Source organism: Anabrus simplex, chromosome 3 (genome assembly GCF_040414725.1).
Source record: "Anabrus simplex isolate iqAnaSimp1 chromosome 3, ASM4041472v1, whole genome shotgun sequence".
Taxonomy (NCBI): Eukaryota; Metazoa; Arthropoda; class Insecta; order Orthoptera; family Tettigoniidae; genus Anabrus; species Anabrus simplex.
The window spans coordinates 17,196,192-17,213,189 of NC_090267.1; the positions used below are offsets into that span (position 1 = coordinate 17,196,192).

At 39.3% G+C, this 16,998-nt stretch overlaps 2 protein-coding genes across 3 annotated transcripts in view; both read left to right on the forward strand.

The window, feature by feature from the left end:
• Nucleotides 1-272, forward strand: part of LOC136884808 (uncharacterized) — a 29,910-nt gene extending 29,638 nt beyond the window's left edge. The window contains exon 5 of the mRNA XM_068226777.1: nt 204-272. Coding sequence (XP_068082878.1) covers nt 204-272 — 69 coding nt within the window. The remainder of the gene's footprint in view (nt 1-203) is intronic.
• Nucleotides 273-7,493: 7,221 nt separating this feature from the next.
• Nucleotides 7,494-16,998, forward strand: part of LOC137498987 (oocyte zinc finger protein XlCOF19-like) — an 83,148-nt gene continuing 73,643 nt past the window's right edge. The window contains exon 1 of one of the 2 annotated variants that reach the window (XM_068226968.1): nt 7,494-7,695. The gene's annotated coding sequence lies outside the window, so the exon portion shown is untranslated. Of the gene's footprint in view, nt 7,696-11,081; nt 11,185-16,998 lie in introns of those variants that run through there. The other variant, XM_068226970.1, reaches the window with a different exon arrangement.

A 16,998-nucleotide genomic window follows, 5' to 3' on the forward strand; every position in this document is an offset into this window, starting at 1 on the left:
CGTACAGTGCAAGACAAGGTAGTGAAATAAAATGAGGCGTGAAAGCCAGGAGGTCGTGGAATTTTACGTGATTAATATTGATCTACCAATGTATCTTGAAATGATACTCGCAATCTGAAACAATACTTATTGTAATATACATAGTCTATACGTTCATAAAAATATGGACATGAATTTAAAATAGTGACTATATGTATTACCAGAAACAGGCATCACAAGTAGCAGTAAAGCTGAAAGGGTGCCCACATCACTTGACTGGTCTTGAGATTTAGCACTGTGAATATGTAAGGAAAGCACATAACGGCAGATATCAATAGCCTAAACGACATGTATGTTTTTCTGGTTTAGGTCAAAGATCACTGGAGAAGCTAACGAATGTGAATTTAAGACATGTTCATCTTCCGTATATTAACTAGTGACCTTGAAGATGTCTGTCTTTCTAATTATACTTTCCTTTCTTGCACAAGACAGGTCTTGTATTACGTAAATGTATGACAGATAAGAGAAGTGCTGTTGATTTTTTTTTAAGTATGATAGATGGTTATGGGGGAATGAGCATTTTGGTTTTGGGGTCATAACCCCCATTTAGCACTGTTAGGAACTCCTCTTTCTTTTCTACTGCTTTTTTGTATACTGTAGGGTCGTGGGTGTGAACTGTCATACATGTCATTTTGGCTCTGTTTTATGGCTGGATGCCCTTCTTGATACTAATGCTATGTGGAGGGATGTGTTTCTGTGGTGGTTTATAGTGTAGTGTGTAGTCTGAACATGAGAACGAGAGTGTTCGCATAAACACAAACACCCAGTCCCTGACCCAGAAGAACTAATCAAACATGATTGAAATCCATGATGGGCCGTTGACCTGCGATGTTAGGCCCCTTCAAATAAGAAGCACCAAACTCCACGATACAGCCGGCAATCGAACCCCGGACCCTGTAACCCGAAGGCCTCAATGCAGACCATTCGAATATGACAACTTCTGACAACACAGGAAGAACAATATTGTTTTGGCCCTTAATGGCAGAGATTTTCAAGAGTTCAAGAAGAGAGGCCTAAAGGCCAAGCTTGGACTTGGGCAGATCCTATTCCAAGTAATTAAGGGAAAAACAAAACCTAGCATTGGCAAGGATGGTGCTGATATTTCTTCAGGCCATCCCTCAACATAAAAAAGCACCTGTCACCAATTTCGTCAGGAAGTTCAAGTCCGAGGCTATTGACGTGGCACTTATACAAGAGCCATGGGTAGTCAAGGGCAGAGTAGAAGGACTGGTGGAATCTAGAAGTAAGCTAATGACCGACATCACATCGGGTATGCTCAGAACATGTCTACTTGTAAGTAAGAAATTAAAATTTCTTCTGGTACTGGAACATTGTTCAAGGGATCTAGTGGCGGCCAAGATAAAACTTGGAAATTGGGAATCGCCCAGAGAAATATTAATAGACTCTGCGTACCTTCCATACAACTCAATGGACCCTTCTCCATCGGAAGACATTGAAGAATTAATTTACAAAGCAAAAAGGAAAGGTGAACACTTAGTACTCAGAGCAGATGCAACTGCAAATCACACTGCATGGGGCAATACTAACTGCAATGCAAGAGCTGAGTCTTTACTAGAGTTTATTATTAGAACAGAACTGATAATATTAAACCTAGGTAATAAATCTACATAAATAAGAACCGTAGAGAGGTAATAGATATCGCATTGAGCACCACGCATATTGCAAACTTCATTAGGTTTGGAAGGCATTGGTGGAGCCATCCTTGGCAGACCGCCAGCGTATCCAATTTGTGATAAATGTGAGACAATGTGGTATTGAAATTTACAGAGATCCTAAAAGAATGTACTGGGATGGATAGAGAGAAGTTCTAGGGCAGACTGTAAAAAAGATCCAAACGAACATAAGGGGACAGAGGGAATTGGATGAGGCAGTGGAACAATTAGAAGAGGTCATTTTGGCCACTTACCATGAAAACTGTCCCCTCAGAGAAAAGAACACCAGCAAAAATATGAGATGGTGGAATAACAATCTAGTAAAAATGAAGACAGAGTTTAATGCGTTATAAAAAATATCATCAAGAGATGGAATGCGGGACGTGTATCATATATCATAGGAAACTCGCTGAGTATAATTTAGAGACACAGAGAGCAAAAAGGAACTCTTGGTGACTGTTCTGTGAGAAAGTGGAATCAAACGCTGAAACATCAGGCTCCAGAAGGTTCTTAAAATGATACATGAATATCAAGTGGGAACACAGGGGAATCCTGATGGGACGTACACTCAGATGGGAAAGGAGACACTGTAGATGTTGCTAGCTTGTCATTTCCCTGAGGCTGAGGAAGCAGAAGGGAGAGAAATGGTAGAAACAAAGGCCAGAGCTCGAAGAGCAGATTCGAACTGTGCCAACTGATTAATTAAGCCTAACCATGTGAGGTTTCAGCCCAAAAAGGCTCTGGGGCCAGGTGAAAAACTACTGATACTCCTGCAGGAAGGATGGAAGATGATCATCAAGGCCCTGACAGACCTTTTTAGTGCAAGCCTAGCTCTGGGGTATGTGCTGAAATCATGGTCTAAAGCTAAAGTGGTATTTACACCGAAGCCAGGAAGGGCAAACTATGCCCAAGCCGAAGCCTATAGACCATTATGCTTAAATTCCTTCATGCTAAAAGAAGTGGAGAAAATAGTGGATAAATACATCCGGAAAATAGTGCAATTGAACTCAAAATTACATAAAAATCAGTTTGCATACTGACCTGGCAGATCCACTCAGACAGCACTCCATCAATTGGTTTGCAAACTAGAGGAAAGCCTATAATACAAAGAACTTGCACAGACAGCATTCCTAGACATAGAAGGGACCTTCAGTAATACAATCTACAACTCAATGATTAAAGCTTTAAAGAGAGTTGAGCGAGAAAGACTGCCATGTTATGTGGAAGAAAAATAAAGTCAACTCTGAAAAGAGAGAGCCATTCGAGGTTGTGCACAGGGATTTTCCACACCAGGATACACAGAGGATCTAGTTATTGTGGTAAGAGGACCTCATGCAAATGGTGTCGGGAAGAACAATTCACAGTCAACCTGAGCATGATAACACTGGTCCCTTTCACAAGGAGGAAGAAATAGAGAACACTGAAGGTAACAGGTGTCACCTCATCTATCTGGACTTTATCCTTGTAATGAACACTCTTTACAAACTGCTGACTGAAGAATTCTGCCTTTTGAAGATCCTCACATACACACTCCCCTTGTTCATTAATGATTCCTCGAATGTTCTCCTTGGGACTTGTTTCTGCCTTAAAGTACCAATACATACCATTCAGTTTTTCACTAAAATTTGTATGACTGCCAATTATGATTGCCATCATGTTATCCTTAACTGACTTCATTGGTAGATTGAATTTACTAGTAAGTTTCTTCAATTTCTCTTTAATTCCACAGCCATTTTAACTCTATTTCTTTTCCAACCTGCACCTCCTTCTTTACTTCTCTGTTACAATATAGTGGGTCTTTGCCATTCCTTACCACCTTTAAAGTTACAAACCTGTTTTCACATTCCTCAACAATTGCTTTAAACCCATCCCGGAGTCTGTTCACATTTTTATTTACCATTTTCCACTGAACATAGTTCCTTTTTAAAATCCCCCTCATACCTGTTTTATCACCCATATGGTACTGTCTGTTAGTCCTACTTTTAAGACCTTCCTCTCTATCACAATTGTGTTTAACTATGACAAACACTGCTTTTGGTCACTAACAACATCTATTACTTTGGTTTCTCTACAGAGCTCATCTGATTCTACCAGCACCATGTCCAGAATAGTCTTCCCTGTAGTTGGTTCCATCACTTTTTGAATCAGCCGTCCTTCCCATGTTAACTTATTTGCTATTTCATGCTTCCTTTTGTTCGCATTACCTTCAAAATTTGTTTGGTAAATTGAGATCTCCGGCTACAATCACATTCCTTACCATATCGTTTCCCACATAGCTGACTATCTTATCAAATAATCCTGAACCAGTGTCAGTGCTATGCTTTCCCGATCTGTACACTCCAAAGACATCAGGTTGCTTATGCTTATAAATGAGCCTTACACATAGAACTTCATATTTGTAATATTTAGCTTTTTTGTAGCTTAAAAATTCTTCTTTCACCAGAATGAATACTCCCCCTCCTACCATTCCTATCCTATCTCTATGACACATACATCAGTTCCTTGAGAAAATTTCTGCATCCATTATATCATTTCTCAGCCATGATTCAACTCCTATTACAATTTCTGGTAAGTGTGTATCTATCGTGTGTATGTAGGGTACTCAGCCCGAAGCGTGCTATGATCCTCCACAGCTACGCAATAGCTGCCATAGACAAACTAGGTGCTACTGAAGAGGCATGCGAGGGAAATGAGGAAAGAAGTAGTTTCCTGTTGCTTTCCTTACTGAACCAGAAGTTGCTATTACATATCAGTCTGCCAAGCCCACCGAAATGCATGCATCAACCAACCCTATGAACAATATTTTCACACCATTCATTGCAGGGTCCGGTTGCATATGGAATGGTACTATTAACATCGCTCATACCTCATATTGTCAAAGCCAAAGATGAGACTGAGACTGGTCATTGAAAGTAACAGATTTATTCTAACCCATACCAGAAGACATAGTGCTCTGTAAACACTACATATTGCCAGCAAAAGCGTATATAGCTATTAAATTACTTAATAAATTATATTTCTCTCTTTACACTTTTACAGTTCAACACTAACATTGTTATGTCTGCCTTATTTGACTTCCAGATCCTTGTACCCTTATCACCACTCCCTAGACCACCCTGTTTCTCTGAATATGTCTCCGTATAACCCTTTTAAACAAATTTTCTAACTTATACATACCAATGCAGTTTAAGTGAAGGCCATCTGAGCATAGATCCCTATCGCCTACCCACCTATAGGACCTAGAAATCTCACACCCAGTTTCCCACATACCCACTCCCTAGTCTCATTTAAATCCCCAATCACCTTCCAGTCAGTATCTCTCCTTCACAGTATTCCACTGATAACAATCTCTGCTTCCTAAAACTTGCTGCATTTACCTGATCTCACACATCCCCAACTATGTTGGTACTTACACCTGCTTGCCTTACATTGTTGGTACCAATGTGAAACACTACCAACTTCTCCTTTCCCTCCTCCTTTTCTTCTACTTTCCTCAACATCTACCTTAACCTAATTCCTGGATAACACTCTACCAGATTCCCTTTCCTCCACACAATTTGCCTACATGTCTTTTCTTTCCCCAAAGATACAGTATATAGATCCTTAACATCAACTAAAGATTATGAATTTATATATACTTTCTTTAAAAAATCCAATCTGCAAGAGTGAATGTAGTTTTATATCAAGAGCAGCTTTAAATGTAACTTCAAAGTTTTCAGTCTTCGAACGCATAAGTCCAATATGAATATTACACTAGAGCATACCAGTAAAAACACACAATTAAACAAATTATGACTTTAAAAAGGGTATGGTAATAATACTAAAGGAGAATGACAATAGCTTACTTTTGAACGAACATCTAAACTGATCACTGTCATGTGCTGTCATGTGTTTTATATTGTTTTCTGATTAGTTGAGATTTGCTCAATTGATTCTTTGGCTGATGACATCCAATGGGCATCAAGACTAGTACCAATCTTGTATAAACAACATGAGATCTAAATTACATCAAACCAGGCGAGTTGGCCGTGCACATAGAGGCAAGTGGCTGTGAGCTTACAATCTGGGAGATTGTGGGTTCGAGCCCCACTGTTAGCAGTCCTGAAGATGGTTTTCCGTTGTTTCTCATTTTCATGGTCATCCTTCACAGTTGTATCCCTCGACCCGAAGTCTCACGCTCCAGGACACTACCCTTGAGGTGGTAGAGGTGGGATCCCTTGCTGAGTCTGTGGCAAACCCAACCCTGGAGGGGTAAAAAATTTAAGAAAGAAAGAAAGAAAGAAATAAAAACGGAAAACTAAACATGAAAGTGCTAACTGCTTTGAGCCTCTCCTGCTCTACGGAGAAATAGTGAAATGATAGTATCCCTTTGCTCTTTTGTTTCTGTTCGAAAAAAAAAGGCACACTGTAGAAAGAAAAGACAATCACTACACCTTAAAGAAACGAATTAGTGCATAAATTGAAATTCTTGTGTAGGACGAAGTTACAATGAGAAATCATTTTGAGCCACTAATTACATTTGTTCCTGTTTGCATAAAATTTCCACTCGAGTACACAAAAGCGCACAATAATGTCTCAAATTCCAAGATTTGTAAACGCAATTTAAAGAATATAATAATCACACTACACAATAAAACTCATTAGCACATAATTATCTGTTCTCAATATCAAGCCAACAAGAACCTCATTGCGAACACATTGTCAACATTTACGACAGCAAAACAATATAAATAAAACTGAAAATGCGGCAATTTGCGGTATACAGCTTCCTGACAGTGACTAGGAGGCCAGCGCTCCAGCAGCATTATGGTGAAACTTTCCAATTACAGCTTTATGCTGGGCTTCACAGGCGTTCCTGAACAGGATACTGTTTGGTATGTGGTATAACTGCCTTTATGCAATCATAATGTGTATGTTTTTTGTTCTGTATTCCGGTACTCATGAACCGTTCACAAGGCTGTTCTTTTATCTAATACATGCTTATGTATAAATGTTCCATTATTTTTAGTTATAGCGGGTGAGTTAGCCATGCAGTTAGGGGCGCGCGACTGTGAGCTTGCATCCGGGAGATAGTGGGTTCGAATCCCACTGTCGGCAGCCCTGAAGATGGTTTTCCGTGGTTCCCATTTTCACACCAGGCAAATGCTGGGTCGTTACCTTCTTAAGACATCGGCCGCTTCCTTCCAAATCCTAGGCCTTTGCTATCCCATCGTCGCCATAAGACCTATCTGTGTCGATACGACGTAAGGACACTAAAAAAAAAAAAAAAAAAAAAAAAAAAAAAGGAAAAATAGTTATAGGTACAGTACTTTCCGAAACTGCAATACGTTTGTACTGAATACCATTTGGAATATCTTACTACTGAGCTCTATGATCGCATAATTCCGAAAATATAAGCTACTGGCATTTAAAATTTTTTTCTGGACTGTCGAGTGCGTGTCATTTCGACTATGAAGATTTTCTCTTCTGTCAGTATGGTAAAAAGAAGCCCGCTTGCGGAAGCGCCACCAAAAGATGAAGTAATAAGACTGAAATACCGTACTCTATGGAGTAACTTTCACATGTTTGATTCTCATATGAATTAACTGACAGTGGCGATCTTACCAATATGACTACATAGTTTCGCCAGCGTATTGCAGTTTGCGTTGTCATCTTTATATTCTGTTTTCGCTGTAGAAAGTACTGTATTTGTGTGTGGTTTGCTTTCGAAGTAGCGTGCCTGTTTTTACTGATGTTCAAATTGAATTGTTTCGTACACTGTGTGTATTCGAGAGATATAACGCGATACTTGGACAGTTTAATTGCCTAAACTGTATTTCTCCGACATTCCTTTTCGTGAAGGAATTGTTTTTTCTTTCGTTTTACAATGTCTACAATATCAAACAAATAATGGCTATAAATTTCAAGTGTCAGTCATTTACTTCTACAAGCTTTCTAGGCCTCATTCAACACGACTAAGAACACGTACCACGTAAAATATAAAGTGCGGTTAGATTTATTTTTTACCTTACTAATTTCATGATAAGGAAGTGAAATGATTTTCTGTATGTTGATCCTGAAGTAGGGTAATATATCTTAAATATTGTTTATGGACTGTTCTTTCCTCAGTTTGTTATTAACTTACCGTTAGTTCCCAGACAATTTGCTTTGCCGACCGGGACAAAGTAAACCTATATACATTATTTTTTAATCATTGAACCTATAGTTGGTTAACCCCTGAGCGTCGGGGAACATTGGGTGTTGCTTTACCCAGCAGATGAAGGTGTTTAATATGTGAGCACTAAGAGAATGCAGCAATATCTTTTAAAAAAAGTCACTGTAACCACAGTTTAGCTCAGATTATTTTCAAATGTGTACAGTGGGGACTCAGAAGAATGTAGTTTACATTCATTAAACATTTATTTACCTTATAGTTCAGTAATGTAGAAGAGACTCTTCATATTTTGTACTGAATGAAGGTGACATTTTTGTATTTGCCTGGGTGGTTTCACAGTGCATTGAAAACTAGGGTAATCATTATCTCGGGAACTTTGCTGGATGCTTTAGACAAATACAGTAGAGACAATACGCCTTGCTAAAATGGGAGACAATTCGACGGTGGCGCTCCTAGTGACTTGACCTGAAAAAATCGCGCAAATATCAATGGAAATGGATAAATAAATTACGTCTAGAAAGAAAGTGTTATTGAGATATTAACTTCGAAGTTGCTAAAGCAATTCTGGATAAATGAATGAAGAATTATTTAAATTGTTATAAAAAATGAAGAATTGTTTAAAAGACAGGAAAGTAGCAAGAATGATTGCTGGTACAAACAGATGGGAACAATGGCAGGAGGGTACTCAGACTGAGGAGATAAAGGATAAATTAGGAATGAACTTGATGGATGAAGCTGTACGCATAAACCGGCTTCGGTGGTGGGGCCATGTGAGACGAATGGAGGAGGATAGGTTACCTAGGAGAATAATGGACTCTGCTATGGAGGGTAAGAGAAGTAGAGGTAGACCAAGACGACGATGGTTAGACTCTGTTTCTAACGATTTAAAGATAAGAGGTATAGAATTAATGAGGCCACAACACTAGTTGCAGATCGAGGATTGTGGCGACGTTTAGTAAATTCACAGAGGCTTGCAGACTGAACGCTGAAAGGCATAACAGTCTATAATGAAAATGTATGTATGAATGTTATTTTTCAAAGACTGAAATTAGACATAAAAACGAGATGTGAAATGGACTGCTGTGAAATGGCTTGATCTTTCATTTATGCATTACTTTTTTAGCTTTAGCATTCCTGCCTGAACTCTTACGGTTGGATTTGTCTTTTTCCTCATTTAAAAACTTTGTATCATCACATTAAGACACTTGTCAATAAAAATATCGGCACATTCCTTACACATATGATGCAAAGAATTAACATTTAATAGCTGAACAATTTTCCTCTTAACATGAAGCCTACTAACAGAAAGATAATCTATAAAATCTCGGCTTTAATCTGAGAAGAGGGACAAAAGAAAGAAAAGTATAAAAATGTTGTCGATAGTGATGCTTTGAGGAATATTTACGTACAATTAGAGTAAAAATATAACATACCCTTGGCTGTATAGTCGAGGATTTTTAAAGTCGCTGGCCAGGAAATGATCTGAACAGATCTTATAATTCTTATATAAGTGCAACGTCCCTTCTTTCTTGTACACCTTACCTAAATCACTTCTGTGACATTTCAAAACCCACAGATCACACCTACAACAACACAACGGTATTGAAGGTTAACTGCTGCACTATACAATAAAATATGCATATTACATTTTAAGCCAGTTAAAACATGGGTCGAGCAGGTGAGAAGATTATGAAGTAGTATAAAAATCTCTGTCACTGGAAGAATATATATGCAAACACAATATTACTTACATTTTCTTGTCACGAGTGAACCTGAAGAATGACCGCGCATTCTTCTCTACTTCATAGTTACTGCAGCCAAACACAGCACATACCATTCCCCTCATGTTGAGAGGTGATATCAAGGAATGACACATGCTACTATTTAATTATGTCAACTCACTGAAAATGCATAAATAACACCAAAAACTTCACACAAAGATACATGTGCTCTTATGACAGAATCAGTAGTTTTCAGGTCTACTCGCTAGAGAGAGCTCCAATAGCTGTCCCTCGATATCTATCTCAGTGTCGCGTATTGTCTCTACTGTATTTGCTTTAGGTCACACCGACACAGATACTATCTGCGCACTTTTTAGCGATAGATTTACACCCTAGTGCTGAATCGGTCGACTTCAGTTATCTTAGAGATTCGTATTGGCAACCTTTGAAACACAAACTAAGAATCGCTAACCATCACCGTGTGACATCTGGCGAACACTTTAAGTACTCATACTGTTGTTGTTTACACAGCAAAGCCAAACTTTAGAATTCATGCTAGGAACACGTTTTGCAACGGGAAATTTTATATAGTATTATATATTGTGTGTGTGACACAGTTGTTTGCTTAAAATAATAAAAGTTTAGAAAATTCATATCGATCGATCATATTATTAATTCAATTCAGATTTCATTTCCATTCAGTTGGCAGTATTAGCGGAACCGGCAGTACTCCCTTCTTACTTCTCCGACGAGTACAAAAATCTATCACTAAAAAGTGCGTATACTATAGGTCTTCTAGCGACGATGGGACAGGGAAGGGCTAGGAGTGGGAAGGAAGCGGCCGTGGCTTTAATTGAGGTACAGCCCCAGCATTCGCCTGGTGTAAAAATGGGAAACCACGGAAAACCATCTTCAGGGCTGTTGACAGTGGGGTTCAAACCTTCTATCTCCCGAATACTGGATACTGGCCCCATTTAAGCGACTGCAGCTATCGAGCTCGGTCGGGAACATTGAGCAGAAGGACCGGGACATTAGTTCAAAGATTCATTTAGCACAAATCTCAGGTTAATGGGACTATTAGTTCATGAGAAAGAGGTTGAACACTTTTGTTGTCCTTTACTTGACTGCGCGCACCATGTCCTCCCATTCTTTATGTTATGAATTCATTCTTGCTTTGCTACACTCTGGTGTAGTGGTGTTATCAACTGATTTCTTAAAACTTAATTATGTCTCCTTCATTCAAACTGCACCATGCCATCCTTCTGTGCCACACAGTTTTGTATTTCAAAGTGATAGCGAGTCAAGTAATTACGAGTTGTAAGAGAGTTAAAGGCCCTGAAATAAGTAGAGGTATTTTCACCAGATGATGTCAACATTTATATCAGTAAAGAGATGGGGATTTATACAATCAATCTACATAAGGTAACATCCTGTAACGACACATACATCTGCTAGAATGCAGCAGGAATTTAAGCTTATATGGTGTCAAGGAGAAAGAGGTCAGACTATTTTAAACACTTTGAAAAGAAAAACAGAAACACTGATTTGGGCTGATTCATACATACAAGGAAGGCAGAGATCTTCTTCACCTTCAAAGGTATACCATTTTCATCTCAACAACTTTTGAACTTTACAAGCTAGAATAAAATTAATTTATGCCTGTAGGGGTCTACACAACGCATGAGGGTCAGCAGCGTGTGAAGAAAAGGAGGTCTGTATGATGTGTGAAGGTTGGCATGAGGGGGTTAAATATATGGAAGTTGAATGGGGCAGTTGTATAAGATTTACAGGCTACCAGGCTATGGGCTGTTCAGGCTTTGCTCGACCAGTATAGCTTGCCTATTGTGGGGTTCCATCGGTTTGCTCCCAAGGAATTTGAAATATCGGTAACCGATCTTGTGATTGTTGCACAGCTTCCAATCAGCAGCTCAACCACACATAATTTTTTAGTGTTATGTGCTTGCCAGAAGTAGCTTATTGTTGGCTCGTAGAACTGGCACTCTTTATCTTGATATTTAGGATGAGGAATGTCAAAAATCTTTCTTGTGACATGTAGGGGAGATAGATGCCAGTGCTCGGGACCCATTACCTCCCTGCAAAAAGTTACTTTACTTTTACATAAAATATAGTAACATTGCAACATTTTGGAAAGTAGGCAAGTCAAGCAAATTTGCTGTTGAGTGAATAATTCAGTATGGCATCACTTCTACAATTCAGTACACAAACTTACGTGGAGAATTGCCATTAACAACCACAGCACAATGAAAACTCTATAAACTAATGTCAAAATATTAATATGCGCACAGCCAAACAAATAAGGCCTGTATGCTGCTTTACTTCCCGTGCTGGTATGAGACGTGCTCATGCTTGGCATTTTGTGCCACGGGCGTACAACATAGTGTTCTCCCTAGGACCTCTTTATAGGTGTACCGTTCTTACAGACTGCCCGGCTAACATAATCTAGATATGTGCTAGTTGCATAATATTAATTTTCCGGCTCCGTGGCTAAATGGTTAGCGTGCTGGCTTTTGGACCAATGGATCCAGGGTTCAGTTTCCTATAGGGTCAGGGATTTTAACCATCGTTTGTTAATTCTGACAGTTCAGGGACTGGGTGTATATATTGTCTTAAGCATTAGAAATCATGTAGGTAGGGCCCTATGCTCACAGACGGGCAGGTCGTCTGTGCGGTGTCAAGTCAAAAGATGTGGACCAGATCTCTCTGGAAACCACACACCTTTATTATTATTATTATTATTATTATTATTATTATTATTATTATTATTATTATTATTATTATTATTATTATATTAATACATATTTGATTTATTGGGTGCTCCAAATTAAAATTTAAATGCTAGAAAACTGTTTATTTAAATGATAAACCTTATTTTTGTCAGCATAGTTGCATCAATTACATCAGAGTTTAAATGTATAGTTTGACTATCACGTAGTGTCGTGCCTGAGCAGTGTCTTGATTAGCATGGAATTGCATTTCAGCACTCCATTTCGCATGATGTCACAAACCCATATGCCCCTCCACAGCAACTGGGTGGTAAGCCCCGGTGTTACATGGTTATGAATGAGCAGTAGAACACATGAAGTTGTCTGTTAGGTCCTTTTTTTTTTATAATAACACTAAAATAGAATTTTTCCGTTAATCTTAACCTGTATTAATTTGTAGTTAATGCTCTGAAGGGAAGATGTTGAAACTTTATCATATTAATTTTTTAAGTAGTCTTTACTGCCCAGTTGACAAAAATTTCACCCCGTGTTTGGGGGTGGTAGAGTAACACCCATCGTATCCCCTCTTATGAGGCTACTGCAAGGGGCCCCAAGGCCTCTCAACTAGGGTGCTTATGCTGGCGACCTTGGGGCTGTTAGCTGACTCCTGGCATTGCTTTCACTTGTGCCAGGTTCTGTACTTTCTTCTATCCTATGCGAACTTCCTTGGTCAGCTCTTATTCTTTCCTGATCCTGACACTCTTAGAGCATTCAGGGGCTAGGGAGTCTTTAATTTTCATGCCCTTCATAGCCCTTGTGTTTCTTTGGCTGCTGTCTTAATTTATTGAAGTGTTTTATCTGTTTCGTTTTTTTCTTTCTGAGTACTGTTATATACAGGATGGTAGCCTAGTTGTACTTACTCTTAAAACAAAAATCACCACAACCACCTCACAAATTTTTCTGGAGAGAACACTGGTGTACACGGGTGAGCAAGCTGATACGTGTGTGCGCTTCATCAACAACAACTTTGTGTTATCTCACACACCAGAAGGTCAATGAATGGTGAATGTTCATTTTACTTTTGGGAGAGTAGTATAATTTTTTATTCCAGTGAACAGAAACTCTGGCAATTTGCAATATAAGTTACATTGTAAGATGTTACCCTACTTATTTCTGTTCTCGGTACAAAAAAAACAGTTTACAACCATTTCAATTTATTTTGTATTCTTCAAAATAAATTAAAATTGTTGCTACTTATTTTAAGATGGGTATGTTTTAGAAACATTCCTAATAAAATGAGTGCTGGGCTGAGTGGCTCAGACGGTTAAGGCGCTGGCCTTCTAACCCCAACTTGGCAGGTTCGATCGTGGCTCAGTCCGGTGCTATTTGAAGGTGCTCAAATACGACAGCCTCGTGTCGGTAGATTTACTGGCACATAAAAGAACTCCTGCGGGACTAAATTCCGGCACCTCGGTCTCCGAAGACCGTAAAAGTAGTTAGTGGGACGTAAAGTAAATAACATTATTATTAATAAAATGAGTAAAGCAGATAACCTGTGGCTTACCTTTGCTCAAGTTTAAATGGTCTTGATAAAGACGTTTGTTAGATGATTTATTTGAAGATGTACTCTATATGTACTTGTTACTGTATTTACAGTGTTGTTGTACTAGGGTAGTAAATTTCTGTCTCTCCACTCGTGGATAGCAAATACCTGTCTCCACTAGGTATGAAACTCACAGGCAATATAGAATCAATGTCTAATGAAAAGTTTTAAATACTATTTTCAGAAAAACATTGAGCAGGGAAGTCACATTTCATTATAATACTGTGCAAATATATTTATGTATTATAGCATGAATAACATGGACTCAGCCATTGTCCATGGTTCACGAACTAGAACATGACTACAGTAATCAACATCATAAACAACCTTGTAGAAGGCATCATTAAGTAAGAGCCTATTATACCAAACAGCACAACAATTATTTCAGAAATTTGCACCCTACTGTTTCCCGTGAATGCATTTCCAAGAAGTTTTACAAACCAGCAAAGGTCATCCACGGAAGTGACCTAGCTACCCTTGACTCTTTACTTTCAGTTCTTATTTACTGGAATAATAATAAATGAATTAGTTTCGTGTGGCGTAGGGACGTGGCGTCCCCATCGCCCAGTGGGAAACCACTGCAATCAGCCACACGAGTACCGGCGGGAGAACCGAAGCATGGGGTATGGAGGAAATGCCATCCCGAGTCGAACATCAGGCTCTCTCCAAGGCTTACAACCTTGGAAGTAACTTGGTCGATGTAAAACTACACCGACCCCAAACTACAAGTTTTCAACTGCAAAGCATGGAGGAAAATTCAACAGGAAATTGTACCCCAGGTGGTAACCAATCCACCGTCGCCTTGAGGGACGCAAGCAGGCCTTCGGATACTGGGGAGCCTGCACCTACATGCAAGGAGGTATCGGAGACTCCTAGGAACAAAATCAGCCACAAACAACGAAATTTTTTTGCTACCTTCAATGCCAACTCCCTCTTGAAAGTTGGTAAACTCAAACATCTTACGGATGTCCTCTCCCATCCTGAAATCCTAATTACAGCAATTCAAGAGTCAAGGTTTACTGATGAACATACGTTTGAATCACAAGGTTATAGAATCTTCAAAGGGAAAACTGGCAAACTTGTGATGAAAACTATTCCACACCTCGGCACAGGATTTATTGTCAGCAGGAAAATTATTGATTCAGTCACCGATTTCAGCTCTCCTAACAGCAGGGTCTCGATGCTTAGCTTTCGGAGTATGAACAACATACACATGCTTGTGAACGTACATGCACCAATTAACCAGGCAAACAAGAAAGACCCAGAAGGAACAGACAAATTCTGGGAGGACCTGGAAGATGTTATACCAAAAATTCCTGACAAACACACAATCATTTTGCTTGGAGACTTCAATGCCCAGATTGGCAAAGAAAGGAAATTCCAAAATATCGTTGGAAACTATCCAGCCCACAGACGAACCAACCGAAATGGGGAAAGGCTTATAGAGCTTTGTAAGGCATTCAATCTTGTTCTTAAGTCAACAGCCTTCAAACATCTACCAAGAAAACAAAAGACATGGATATCACCAAATCCTCACTTGGGAGAATTTCAAATAGATCATGTTGCCATTGCACGAAAAGCAACACAAGAGATCCAAAATGTTAAAGTCCTGAGAAGTACTAACCTTGACTCAGACCACTATCTATCCAAGATCAAAATTAAGCTTCATCCAAGAAACACCAAAAGAGTTAAGATAAAGAAAACTAGCAAATTTGATACAGAAAAGCTGAAAACCAGCGAAAAATTCACTCAGAAACTTCAGTCTTTGGACACAGAAAATTGGGAACAACTGAAAAAATGCCATTGTTGAAACGGCTGAGGAGACAGTATTGCTAAAGAAACCAAAGAAGCATCGGTGGTGGACTCAAGAATGTGATGAAGCCATAACACAAAGACAAATCACTTGGCAAAGATGGAATTCCCTGAAGAATCCAGAAAGATATGAAGACTTTCTGGAGGCTAGGAAACATGCAGCGAAAGTGATCCGCCAAGTAAAGCGCGCATTTGGCAAAAACCAACTGACACAGATCGAGTAGGACTTCAATAAGAATAATACTAGGGATTTCTATAGAACCTTCAAACACAACCTCACCAAGTACACCCCACCAAGTCTACACTTCCGAGATCAAAATGGAGAAGTTGCCTACAACGACAAGGATAACTGCCAAATCTTGGCTAAATATTTTGAATCTCTTCTTAACTGCGAAGAACCAGAATCAGAATTCACCTTTGAAGAATCCAGACATCCCAACCCAGACTCTTCTCCCCCACAAAAGAGGAAATGAAACAGATAATTACATCATTAAAGAACAACAAAGCACCTGAAGAAGATGCGATAATTGCTGAACTCTGGAAGGCTGCAGGTGAAAAGGCGATCGATAAACTAACTGAGATCATTCGCGAGATCTGGGAAACAGAGAAGATCCCAAATGATTGGACAGCAGCCCTGATTCATCCCCTACATAAGAAAGGTGGCAAAACAGATGTAAACAACTATCGCGGCATCTCCCTTCTCACAGTAACATACAAAATTCTCTCCAAAGCCCTTCAAACTCGGGCAGAAGAGCAACTTGATTCACAGTTGGGTGAATACCATGGAGGCTTTAGAAAAGGACGATCTTGTGCAGAGCAGATCATGTACCTTAAGTCTGTCCTGCCGTACCTAAAATCCAGGAATAAGAATTTTGTAGTTACTTTTGTTGACTTCCAAAAAGCCTACGACTCCATAGACCGACACACACTCCTCCGGATTCTGAAGGAAATGGGCTTAGACAACAAAACGAGAGCTATCATTCAACAGACCTTAACCAGCACTACGTCCAGGGTGAAATTCGGGGGAGAAATTTCGAACATCTTTGAAATCAAGACTGGTGTTAGGCAAGGGGATGGACTATCACCGCTTCTCTTCAACTGCGCTCTGGAGAAAATCATTCGGGAATGGCGCAAGGAGATGTGCAAGGAAGAGGTTGAGAATTGCCTTAGAATAGGATATAAGAAAGGTGATCTTATCATAGACTGCCTAGCTTTTGCAGATGACCTAGCGATCTTTTCTGATTCCCTAGATACTGCTGAAAAACAAATTAAC